We start from the raw sequence: 13,796 nt of genomic DNA, 5'->3' as shown, positions 1-13,796 counted from the left end.
CAACACGTCGTACCTGTTGAGGCTCCCAGCTATTCGCCCGTGAAAGCGGTGACGCGTCTATGAGTCAAGGAGCTATGCTGAAGGTCGAGGAAAGGCCTGCAGCTACAGTCGGACCAGGTGAACGAGATCATTCACTCGTTGTCACACGGACGTGGGGGCAAAAACGGTACAAAGTGAAACCTGACCGGAGATCCCCACGTGAGGAGCTGAAGCACAAGGCAGGAAGTGGATGGTTTATGGGTCCCGTGACAACACACACACAGCACTGGGTACTTGGTAAATTTGACTAAGCAAACACTGCAATGATTTCACTCCCTCGGCTTAATGAGCACAGGTGTATAGATACTGAGGGCAGATGGCATGAGCGTTATCTGGCAGAGCAGGTTCACAGGCCTCACATGGAGGCGTGAGCGTCTCAAAGCCAACTGCTATTTGAATTCACCACAATTATTGTGTGTGAGGCGACATAAATTATTTAAGAAATTTCCAGGGTTTTTTTTTTGACAGATTTATATGATAAATCAAATCTGAATTTTGCCGTGGCAAGGTTTGACTGACATTTGACCATCAAATAGCTGGATCATGTATCTGCGACGATACCGGAGGGAATTATTTTAATAAATAACAATCAATGTATTTAGATATGAAGTTAGATTTTGTTGTGCAAAAGCATGGAAAGCAATGTTTCACTCAGAAATCAGACGCTAGCTCTCTCTCACCTGAAGCTCCCCATTCCTTCATAAAGTGACTTTCGCCTCGTCGGGTCCACAACTTTACTGTTCAGGTTCACCCTCACAGCGTCGTTTCCATAAGAAACTATAAAAATGTCACCACGCGCCACCAGCTCAGCAGCAGCCAGCCGACAGACACAGTTGGATACTAACTGGTGATCATAGTGGAGCATTTAGCAGCTAAAGAGGAGTCGGTGGCGACCAAAAACGGAGCTCAAAGAGGGTTAGGCTCAGCATGGATGTGGACACCACGGTCAGGTGACATCACAACCTTTTTAAAAAGACACATAAAAGCTTCAAAATTCATGAGTGGGGTATTTACTGATGTAATTTCAACCAGAAACATATAAAAATAATAATAAAACTCCATCGACTTCAATACAAGGGAACAAAAAGTGCAAAAATGCTGACTCATTTGCAGGTTTTGTATCTTAAATCCTCTTGTTTTTGGCCATAAATTCACCTTACAATTACCCAAAAAATGTATTTTTAATTTCAGTTGGACTTCAACTACTTCTCTCTTTCTGTTGTGTGAGCAGAGAGGGAGACCATCAGTCTTCATGAGGCATGCTCTGGCTGAGGGCTGAAGGTAACGGCCTCTGATGGATGACGCCGATGAGTTCAAATTAAGAAGGTATGCGTCGCTGATGAACGGCTTCTGATTGAACTCGGTCCGCCTGCTCTACGAAGACAAACGCTTCTCATTCAGTCTGCGCCGCGACACAAAGCAAACACTGTTATTTCCTTCTGTGACTTCAGACTCTTTTTGGTTTTTCACGTGAATGAGAAAGATCTAGAACAAGCAGTTTGCCGGTGATGACCTCGAGAAAAATCTCGAGCGGCGCTGATGTTTGAAATGCTCGACGCACTTCGCCCGTTATTAACTACAGCGCTCTGTTTGCAGAGCTGCAGGGGTCCGAAGGGCGCTCCTCTTCGGAGACCACCCCACGAGGCCCGGTGCTCCCACGAGGCGAGGACAGCGGCAGGCTTCGACTTGCTGAGGCAGTCTGTGGCTGAACGAGACTCCCCAGACGCCCTCACAGAAAAGAGCCAGTCCACTGTGTATCTAGCGCTGAAGCTAAATCAATTAATCGATCTAAAGACAAATAATCAGCTTCATTTAAGCAGGTCCTGACTCCAGATCCGCAATTTACTGCCTTTCTTAATCTTAAGTGATAATAAAACTGAATAGGGCTGCAAATAATGGAAATTTACATTGTCAATTTGTCAAGTTATCTTCAGATTTGAGACACAAATGTTTGGTGTCTGTTTGAAAAGTGACTAAAAGAAATCAAATATCTGAACTCGATTATGCGTTATCGTTGCAGACAAGACAATGTATTTGTAGCTTAATGAAATGGAGATTTTTCACAGCCCTACGTGTTTCTACACTAGATGTTTACATTGGCAACGGCAGCATTATTAAGTGTCCAAGAAGAAGTGGGATGAGAAAAAAAAACTGGATCTATGGAGTGCAGTGGCAAGTTAACTAGTTCCTCCCCTCCTCCATCCGCCGCCTCTCCTCTCCCTCCAGTTGAAGGTTAATGATGAAGGGATATGGTCGAGGAATACCGATCAGGGAGACATGGATGGATGTGAAAGACTGCTAAACCGGTCTGGAGCAGCTGTGGCGAGAGATTATTACAAATTTTAACTACAAAACTAACGTTAAATAAAAGGACGAGGTTGGTGACATCGAACATTATTCCTCTTTTCATTAAATCCTATGGAATACCCCTCATATTAGCCTCATACGTCTTCTTCCTCTGTGCCATAGAGCTCCATTGTTGTCCAAAAACCCATTAAATCAAAACGGTGCACTGTTGCACTGGACACACACACACACACACACACACACACACACACACACACACACACACACACACACACACACACACACAGAGTAGTTTATTTGGACTCAGTCTGACTGCCACAGATACTAGAGCACCAAAATGTGGATTCATCCGCCACGCAAAATAGTCCCTGCAACACATTTACAATTTCCTCCTGTTTGTTTGATTAAAAAATACAGTGAAAAGCTGTTTTAGGAAAGTATTTATCCTTTAAGAATAATTCAACTATATACTTTTGAGCTGCTATTTTGTTTCGTCATATAAAGTCAGAACATTTTAAAGATGGACAAAAGGCTAACTTTTCATGCCATTTGTTGCAGAGCCTTTTAATTTAAATAGCCATTATGCCATTATTAAGCTTCTTCTATCTGTGTGGCAGCAGGAATGAAAAACTTCTACATTCCTCGCTGTGTTTTGACACCGACCTGGAAAATACCTGGACAGAACGGAGACTTTAACAGTGAAAAAGCGAGACTGACCCAGTTGCAGGACATTATTAACATGCACCGCCTCCCCGTCCTTAATATCATACCAGTGTGGCCACTGTAGTGTAAAACCATTTCTCAAAAACCTCAGGCTTCGGCAGCGACCCGGTCTCTGTGAAATGCAGCCGAGTGTACGTCTCAGAGCACACACCCGATGTAGCGGCAATAAAAAATTGATCTGGCAGAGCAGAAGCATATTGAGGTGCTATGCATCCAACATTAATGCTGATCAACAACCTACAAGGCTGAGCGCAGTGTGTGTGTGTGTGTGTGTGTGTGTGTCACGCTCACTCTCCCTCAGCATACTTACAAAGCTTTGCATCATTCAGTAGGTGTGCGCAGATTCATTGATTCTTCATAAAATTGCAGATGAGAGAGCGAGCCGGCAGTAATCAGTGTGTACACAAAATGGCCCGAGGCTTCATGTACGCATCAGTGTGTGTGTGTGTGTGTGAGATAACCCAAATTGTGCTTCATTATGCTAACTCAAATTTAATTCAATAGAGTATGCTGAGTTAAGCAGTCATGTGTATAAATATGTACTGTATCCCAATATCTGATTTAGCTGAGGCGGCGGGAATCAATATGTTTATAATTTAAAAGTGTAAAACGGGGTCTCTTTTCAGGCGTGGTTAGACACACTGTAGTTAGACAGTTAGCGACTAGCTGGCGAAGCTAGTGGAGCATTTAGCAGCTAAAGAGCTTGTCACGCTTCAGTTCCACCTTAAAAGACATTTTCCTCTCAGACAGGGAGTCAGAACGTAGATTTCTTCTTCTTCTCTCCCATTAATCACCCCCGATTACCCCTCAGATTTTCTGGTGACCGTTCCTGAGGTTGGGAACCACCGGACTAAACCAGCTAAGTATGTAAAGTATTTAAAAATACCATCTGGAGCAGCTACAACAGTAACACGCTGCTCCAACACTGAAACTTCAGTATAAACCAATAATGTGATACACAATCAGATATCAGTAATAGGAGACAGTACAACGAGTACAGAACCTCGGGACTCGGTCTCATTCCTGTGATGATGCACCAGAGACCAGAGGGAGAGATTTCACTGTGTGGTGACAGTTTTCCACGCTGCCAGCAGAACCAAACCCAACGTCTGAGCTCAGAAACAAGGCCAGAGTGCCTCTGAAACCTACAGATACACAACACTTGGTCTAAGCATCCGCATGTCCGTGATGCAACAGGCCCGTGACAGACTTCAGGGCCGAGTCTCACATTCTGCACTTCAGTGCACAAAATGACTGAAATGTTGATGCAAACTCAGTTATAACCGTTTCGAGGGCAGACGAGGTTTAATTGGTAGGATTGTGCAAACAATCACTCACACACACTACTCTCTCTCTCTCTCTCTCAGACAGAAAATGTATGTGCTTAGTTTGGGAACTACAGTTCCCATAATTTAGGGGTTTGGGGGGCTTTAAGTGGGAGCTATAAAGTCGCTATGGAGACAGGTGTTAGGTGTGGAACACAACTCCTTCCAAATCTATTCTAAGTTAAATTTGACCTTATATTTGATTACATTTTAGCACGCTGGAAGTTTTCCTGTTTGGACTGGAGTCACGGGTGAACAGACAACTACCACTGGATTACTTCGACACTGAAGAAAACTTAAAAACATGACGATCCTCGAGAATATTTGATGGTTTTCTTTGTCTCCCATAGAAGTATCGAATACCTTTGATTAAGAAGGAAGAGGAAAGAGGGAGGGACTCACATTTTCCCATCATTAACAAACATTGCATACTGCATAAACAGCATTGATGTTTATCTGACCTTTGACCTGATGCTGGTCTCTCATGCAGCTGGAAGCACATTAACATGAGATCAGATGAGTGTGGAAAAGTATGGGCTTGACCTCCTCTATAGTGCAAAGAGCTTATAGGTGTAATTATAACCGGGTAACGCAGGTAACAAACATATTACAGCACATGTTTTCCCACCATATAGAGAAACCGTACTTACTCGGGTTAATGTAAGTGTGTTCATTCGTTTACATCCCTGGATTTTTCCCTCCTCCATTTTTAAGTCGTTTTTGACGAAGCGGTTAAAGATAACCGTGCTTAATGTACACGCCAACGCCGCAGCCTATACTTTAAATGCAGGCGAAGCCTATACTTCCACTCAAACATATATATCAACATGCACAAGCAGAGACCACGTCATGTTCACGGTGACGCCGTCAGGGTCCAGGAGGAGGCGATTCATCGAGGCCTGACAGGAAGCTGCTTCTGACACCACATTTGACCTTTTTCAAGTGTCACAATCAAAGTAATTTTCGGGGATTTCAAAAGTGTTGATGAATAAGAAGCTGGGCCTTTTATCCTGACCACAATAAATGAGTGCATTCAGAAATTCTTATGATGAAAGGCTATTTTCTGGGCTCTTGAGTGGCCTGTGGATCTAGTCCAGAAATCTTTGGAGAAACTGCTGTTTCTTTATTTCTGCTTTCTGACCCCGAGTGCAAACTGAATTAGATAAAAAAGGCTTTCATGTTCTCAGCTGCTTCTCTGCATGAAACTCCCACTGCAAACTGACTTCACACCAGAGCAGCTCGTCTCCCTCTGCGAGCACAAAAACAGATAATGGAGGATGTTGAATAGGTCTCTATAAGAAGCTGTCGGTCTGTACTTGGTTAAGTGATGATCGAGTTTGTTTTATATGTGCATGCCCGTTAAAAATGTATTGGCAACACATTTTAAAAACAGCTCATTTGAATCTCATTTTATGCACTCGGTAATCGTTAGAAGTCTTACATTTTTACACACAAGAACGGTGACTTTGACTTTACTACTTCCAATTAGAGACTCTGTAAAATGTTTAAGGCAATTAAATCACTGATGGCAAGCATTGCAACAATGAATGACCAGTTAAGAAGGAAAAATGTTGTGGCACTGCAGTAAGTGTTGAACCTGAAAAAAAATTCAATTTTTATGGTGGTGCATGTTAACAAGCTGAAGAGCACATAATTCTTGTTTCATTATTGATTAATTTGAGGATTATCTTCTCCGTTAATTGGCCGGTTTATAAAACATCATAAATATTGTGTACCTGGGCTTTTTTGGGTCTGACCAACAATCCAAAGCTGCAAAATATTCCAAAAAAACGTACTCTTCTGCGAGACAAAGAAAAGCAGGAAATTTGAAAATTATTGGTATTCTTGTTCCAAAAATGGTTAAAATAATTACTCCCGTGTCAAAATAGTTGACTTATTTTGTCTCCCGACACATTTATTATTGTTTGGTATTGAATCGCCGTGGCCTAGAGCGTATTTACGAGAAGCAGCACACAACCAGTTATTTCTCAGGCGCAGATAGTCCACATTTCAGCTCAATAACATCATCAGCAACTATGATATTGCTTACAACCGGGGGAATAAAGTAGCCCTCAAGTCTAAACTAGAAGCTGCAGTATTTGCTCTTGTAAGAAGAAGGGAAAAATGGCGTCCTTTATCTCTGCGCTGATTAGCAGTGAGGGTTTGTTGTGGAGTACGAGGGTTCCACAGCAAATGTGTGCCAATTCATTTCCTCAAGGTCTGCAGCGAGAAAGCCTCCCTCCTCTGGTACAGCCCACACGTGGGGAGATTACATCTTTTATTTATCACTTCTTGGCTCTATTTTTCCAGCAAATTCCAGGCTGGGGTGCAATCAGCCAAGTAAGAAACCCTCCCTGTGTGTGTGTCTGTGTGTGCACGACTGTTATTCCTCTTTGTGAGTATGCCAAGCGAGTCCCCCCCCCTCCTCTCACTCTCTGGAATAACAACCCAGATTCAGTTTCCTCCCCACAGAAGCATTTCCCAATATCTGGAAATATATAGGTCTTTTATTCTGGGAGGACAGAGGCCGGTATGCGTGTGTGTGTGTATTCCCTGTGGTCCTTCACAAAGCCCACATGCATTTAAAAGAGGGGGGAGGGCGACGTGTCATGCAGCAACTCAAGTGTTCAGATTGCATTACAATTCAAATTAACCACGCGGAGTAATGGGATTACAGTCCTTGACGCTTTCTGAGGAGGTGTCCCGGGTCTGGTGAGCTCACAGGTGACAGACGCCATCAAAGACTCCAGGACGAACCGTGTATAAAAACTATCCCTTCGACTCAACACTACACGTCTGCTGCAGCCAAATCGCTCTCCGTTGTTGATCACAAAATAAAAGACACAAACTCAAATCAATTGGCTGCAAACTGGTGTGAATTGTGGCCCATTTATAAAGAACAGTCGTGCTCAATACGCTTCCTCCTTTCCAAATCTCTTCTACTTAACAAGGGAGTGAAAAGATGCTTTTGTTTGCCTTCCTTTTGGAGGCGACGGGAGGCTCGAAAGACACAAATGAACATAAAAATAGGAACAAAGTGCCAAACTCACAAAGGGAATGCTGGGCATTCAATATGTGTGCCGGGTGATTAAAATCTCAAAAGGAGGGCTTGAAGAACATAAAAATAAGAATTACATAAAATCCAACGATACAGTCATTGATTCGTGTTCTTAGTGGGCGTAAAGTTGCACATGCAGCTGTCAGCTTAGCACACAGGTGCCTGCTCCTGTTTCACTAAGGAAATAAATAACCTCCTTTCAGTGGGTTTTAAACAAGCTGACATACAGTAACTGCCCTATTTTTTTTTTTTTTTTTGCCATTTGGAAAGAAGAGCACATTTACTTCTGTAATGGTTATTCTCTGCGAAACCATGCCAGTAATTGCACACCGTAGATGCACTCCATCTAAATATACAACAGTGATAATGTGAGGCTGCATATTTGACTGCTTTCCAACTTGGTACTTTACATTTACTGGCTGCGCGGCGGCGTGTCTGCTGATCAAACAAACGTGTAAGCCGACAAAGAAAAAAAAAACTGGTGAACTGAGCCACACGTAGAACAACTCGCTGAAATGTAATGTGTCAGCTGACACCCAACCCCAGCACTTCCCTCATTACTCAATACTTTCAAAAACGGAATTGTGATATAAGATATTAAACACAGCTTTTTATGCTTACAAACGCAAGTCACAATCTCAATTAAATGGACATATTATTGAGATTTAGGATGTACGAAGCACTTTTAGATGTCCTTATTCTGGGGGGGAAGTTGCCCAACGGAGTCTGCTGGTGTGGAGATGTGAAAATGTAGGGATTCCTCTTTTGTTACAGCCACAGCTTGATTCTTAACGCAATTAAAAGGGATTTTTTTTTTTTTTAGGCTTTGTACCCTACACTTTTCCATTCACACTAGCCCCCAAGCACAACGGGATTTAAATGCCCCCAGTCACACATTCCCATTCACGCACACAGCACATTTAAAGCCCCATTGTGGGCTCTGCGCTTGTCGCCTGACCGCTTCACCCCCTTTTGTTGTCAAACCCGGTCACTTTATCCATCTGCACCGCTCGATATTCACACATGTAATCTCGCATATAGGTCATGTTGTTGTTTTCTGGGCTTCGGACGGGGGGTCACATTCGTGCTCGACGCGCCCGGTCCCGTCGCATCACTCACCGACTTGCAGTACGTTGTCCACGCAGCCGCTCTCCAGCAGAGCGATGCCCCGTCGGAAGGGCAGCCGCGTCTCGTCGCAGCTCTCCCCGCTACTTCCGACCTCCTCGCCGCCGCCGTTGAACGACGAGTACATGCAGATCTCGCGCTCGCTCCTCGGGAAAGACCAGTAAACGATCCGCCTCTGGACGGGCTCCGGGATCCGCTCGAAGCGCTCCTCTACCCGCTGAAAGGGCCACTTCTCCGCGACTTTCCTCGCCGCGATGTCCAGCAGGGTCTCCGGGTTCTGTCTCTTGCCGGAGTCGCCCTGCGAGGCGCCGGAGCCGCCGCCGCACGGCGCCCCCGCGGCCCGCTGGCCTTGCCTGCACGCCGCGCTGTATCCCGGTCTACAGCAGAGCCGCTTGGCCGGGGGCTGCTGTACGCGCTCCGCCATGATAGCTCCGCTTTAACGGCGACGGAGGAAGTCAACGCACCATATGAGCGGGACGGGGAAGGGAAGAGGTTACCCGCGGCTCGATTGTTGGCCGTGTATGGCCAAATCATCCTTTTATGGAAACATGGGGGCAGGGCTTCTCCGAGCTTGTCAAACCCCTTTGTTGACAAATTAAGAGAAGGCGGGGTCGGGTCTGTCCGGTTAGCTCGATGCTAAAAAAAAAAAAGGGACCGGATGGTCGGAATTCCCGCACGGGCGTTAATCCGCTTTGAGGTTTGAGAACAAAACGCGTTAAAAAAGGAGTGAAAACGAGCACGGTTGTTGGTTTTTAACCGGCGGATGTTCGCGGGGATCACAGGCGGAGAGCCGGGCTGCTTTGTCTGCTGCTGCTGAGCTAGAAAAGCCGGACTGAACGATGCCTGTGGGGGCGGTGATCCGGGCCTGTCAACACTGGAGCCTCGTGGTTTTGGGGGAGGGGGCAGTGAACGCAGCACCGCCCCCCCCTCCACCACCCAGTGTTACAATTAAAGGTCCACTGGAATGTGGAGCCTTTTAAAGAAAACACGACTCATTGTGTGAAATAAAGCCATGGATGGAAGAAGATCCCGTATAGTTTACTGACCTAGAAGTAGAAATGCAAGTCATAACTGGTTTAACGACGGTATACTGGGATGTACTGGGATTAGTCTATATGTGGTGAACGGTGTTAATTACGTCTCAGGGAGCAAATAATCGCTGCTTCGTGTCAAACACACACAACAGTTCAACAATAACGGTGCAAAGCGTTATTTCATAGGGAAACCATTGTTTCAACAGGAGTCTGTTGGGGAGGGGGGGGGGGACTAGTCCACACCTGTGAGTCCAGGTGAACGCAATCAACCAGCTGATAAAACACAAATCCAGCAGTTGGGGGCCCCCCAAGGGCAACTGGGCAACAACAACAACTCAACCATTATCCACGGTGGACTCTGTCCAGTTGGCCTCGGGGTGAGAACGCTCATGTACACATAATCAGGAAACAATGACAAGCCCTTTTATCGTGTATTTGTTATTGTTTTTATCAGCAACTGAACTACCGGCAAGTACATTTACGCAGCAACTGTACAACTGTGACGTACTCTACATTGTTGTATTGCTGCGATTACTCTAAACAAAAGTTCCTTTATTGGATTTCTGGCAGAGAAGATAGATTAATACCAGAAAGTGTAATATCAGTCTTTTCATCCAACGCTGCATCAGAAAGCAAACAAGTGTTTCCCAAAATGCTTTCAGCAGCTAGATGCTATTCTTTCCAGCAGTGAGTCTCTAGCTCGGTGCAGGTGGTGGATGTGAAAAACATCTGTCTGCTGCTGGAAACCAGGCCGATGAGCGCAGCCAGACTGAATCGCACAGTAAATTAGGCCAAAGGGGCCAAAAAAGCTGGGTGACAATTCTCCGCGGGTTACTTCATATTACACGAAGTAGTTTGATTGGTGTTAATATGAGAACTATTGATTAACGGAGCTCCAAGAAAAGAGGAGCTAGTCTGGGTCTCGCCGGTGCTTCGCAGCCTGAGGGGAAGCTAAATTGAAAACTGTGACGTAGACGGTGAAAACTGAAATGCACTTTGGGCAACGAATGTGGTGCAATTTGGTTAAGTGAAGTAGAATTAGAAAGTTGCATGAAAAAAGTGTATTTTTGTCACATTTCAGATGTCTAAGTTCTCACATAATACAGCTCAGTTATTTCCACTCATAGAGCTGTTGAAGAAAGTAAAATGGAGATACTCGGAGTACAATACTTGAGCAAATTCCACCACTGCAAGACTCACATTCCACCGACACAATAATACTTGATCTCAAACAGTAGCACTAGAAGTATGTGGCGTTTAGTCATTCAGAGGCCTCAGCCACAACATGTTGGAAACATCCTTTTGATCAGCGCCGGGGGAACGTTTTAAACAGTTCCATTCATGCGTAAACACTCTTTTTGTCAGTGTAATGAGTTTATCTGTCTTGTTTCCTCCCATGTTTTTTCTCTCTCCCCCCAGTTACAGTACCACCTGCTGCTCCTGCAGGATAGAGTTATCAGCAGTCTCATTTCAACACACTTGCCTCATGCTGTTTAAATGATTTGGGGGGGGGGCCCCCTGCTTGAAAATCTTTACCATTGTCTCATTTTCCCCTGCAGACAGCGCAGTAGAAGCGCAGTAATGACTGAGCCTATTCACCCAGCGTGGTGTTAACAGTAGGTGGGCCGAGGGAGGATGACGGAGATGCAGACGCGACAGTCAACCTTCTAACAGCAGAGTTTATATTCGTCTTTGAGGCATTTCCCTTTCATTGTATTACATTTAAATTTCAGACGCTCATTATGTTAATAGGGTTTTTTTTTTCTTCTCTTTGCTTCGCTGAGAGTGCACACGCTTCATCAGGACACCTCGTTTATTACACCATGCTGCGGCTGCTGATGTCTTTTCACCGTGTTGACCAAATACCTGAAAAACACTGTTACTACCAGATCTGATAGACAACTTTCTATTATGAGCATTATGAAAATACAATTCTGAATCTTGTGTCGCTAGTTAACGGTTTAAAAACGTCTAAAGGCGATCGTTTGTTCACCTTTATTTTTCTTATCAGACTGACTAAAGCTTAGCAAACCAGGATTTTAACAGGAAACGGTTGAGTCAGGTTTCCTGTGACTCACTACTGTGCCAAAGTGCAGCCTCACAGAACGTCAAAAGCAAGGCTGGCTTTACCAACTGGACCCCATGACCCCAGACCCCCAGGGGCCCCAAAAGGAGGGGAAAAATGTCCAATACTTTGGCTTGCGGCTAATTACCTGTAAAACTAATGAGATTCCTCATCAGCCTCAGCTGTACCTTGTGTTCGGGGCTAAAGTTAGCAAATGTTAGCATGCTTGACTAAGATGGTGAACATAGTAAACTTAATACCTGAAAAGCATTAGCATGCTGACATAAACTGTACAGTAACTGAATGTATAATTCAAGCTATGGTTATATAGATACAATTTTAAACCTCATTAACACTGTAAATGGCACATCTGCAGTACAAATGGGACTGATTTTAATGCTAAACCTTGGATTTCAACTTTTGCATGTTTGGGATGAAACCAGATGTTTCATTTTGTTGCGTTAAAAGTCAAAGGTTTTACATTTTCTGTATCACTCCATAGATCAGAAAACACAGTTATCGGTCATTAAAAAATACTTTCCCCCATCTTTTTAGGGATAAGTTGTTGCATAAATCAGGCTATGAATGATAAATAAAAGGAACCCTTCTGTTAAAACCCTTTAGGAATGAAACTGGAACGTTTGGTGGATGTAAAAGCTCCTGATGGGATTTCTGGCTCAGACTATGAGGGAAACTTTTTTTTTTTTTAGCAAAAATGTAAATTAAAGATATAGATTTTAAAATTACGTACATTTTGCAAAACACTACAGGTGAATATATATCCACATGAACCCTCCCCATTCATTACTGACATTAGGACATTTTTGAAATTACAAGTTTTCTGAAATGTTTACATATGCAAATTAGGCATTATGTAACAGTATCTACTGGTGAATGTAGGAGAAATCTACAGACACAAATAGACAAAGTAGTAAAATAAACACCTAAATGTGTGTTTTGGGGTGTTTTCATTCCACTAGTCTGAAAGAGAACATGTTATGGAATTAAAATAACCCCCAAAAAACTAAAAACTGACCAGTGCTTAGGGGAAAAAACAATGTTTTTGTCTGAGGTGTGACACCTTAAGACTACCCCATATTTGGTGCAACTCAATGAATAAAAGCCATGCAGCATTTCTTGCAACATACAACATCACATGTTAAATACTATTCAGGTATTCAGGCATGAAGAACGCTTTAAGACTCCCATTAACATGATTTCCATGGATGGACTCTCTGCTCAGCTAAGAAAGGCTAGTACTGGTGATAATGACACTCTGGCTCACTCCTGGGGATAATCACGCACGCACACAGACACACACTCACGCAACACAAACCATAGTATCCTTTCACGCTGGGCTCATTTGCATTCTCATCAGTATGCATGAAATTTCTCGCTGAACTTTAATACCCTAACTGCTGCATAATACACTTTAATGAGCATAAAAGTGAGCATGACAATTAAAACTCGCATTAATCACTGAACACTGAGGGGCGGGGATGTGGGGATGAGATGAGAGACAAGGGGAGGATACTGAGGACTGGGGGGGGGGGTGAAGAGCACTCCACAGAGGACAGGGGTGGGAAGAGGAAAGAAATTGAAGTGAAAAATAAAAGGATGGATGTTAGTAACAAGCATTAAAAGGGAGGATGGGAAAAAGAAAGAAAAGGAGGATCGAGGTGAGAGCTCTTACACTGAAGTATTGAGGAGCTGGAGGTGGCATCACCACGGGAACAGAGGATGAATGATGAGTTTTTAAGTGTGTGGACAAGCAAAGCCTTGCTCTTCCCGTTTGTGCTCATTTTTATTTCTCCCTTTGTTCATCTTTTAAAGACTGACAGGGAGTCTCTTTCACAAAGGGGATTATGTTATGTATGATAATGAGAACCAAGCCGGTCTTTTTGCACCTTCACCTCCCCTCCCACCACCACCAGCACCACCATGCACCTTCTCCATCTTCTGACACATGATTTCCAGGAAGTCATGAATATTCAACTCAAAGAAACGGACGTGATGCCGTTTAGACATCTCACACCTCTGATCTCCCGCCAGAAAACAACAGCTGTGAATGTGATGCTCTTCTGTGATCGCGCTGCGTCTGACTTCAGATAGAAGTTTTG

General features: G+C 44.0%; 1 protein-coding gene across 1 annotated transcript in view; it reads right to left on the bottom strand.

The window, feature by feature from the left end:
* The window catches only part of LOC311029387 (zinc finger SWIM domain-containing protein 6-like), a 34,627-nt gene extending 25,323 nt beyond the window's left edge, over positions 1–9,304 (bottom strand). Inside the window, exon 1 of the mRNA XM_084034509.1 lies at positions 8,572–9,304. Coding sequence (XP_083890635.1) covers positions 8,572–9,001 — 430 coding nt within the window. The 5' untranslated portion in view covers positions 9,002–9,304. The remainder of the gene's footprint in view (positions 1–8,571) is intronic.
* Between the last annotated feature and the right edge of the window lie 4,492 nt (positions 9,305–13,796).

The sequence above is a fragment of the Eutrigla gurnardus genome (genome assembly GCF_963514095.1).
Source record: "Eutrigla gurnardus genome assembly, chromosome: 19".
In the NCBI taxonomy this organism is placed as follows: domain Eukaryota; kingdom Metazoa; phylum Chordata; class Actinopteri; order Perciformes; family Triglidae; genus Eutrigla; species Eutrigla gurnardus.
The sequence above is the reverse complement of the archived record's forward strand: the minus strand, read 5'-3'. Positions and strand labels throughout refer to the sequence as shown.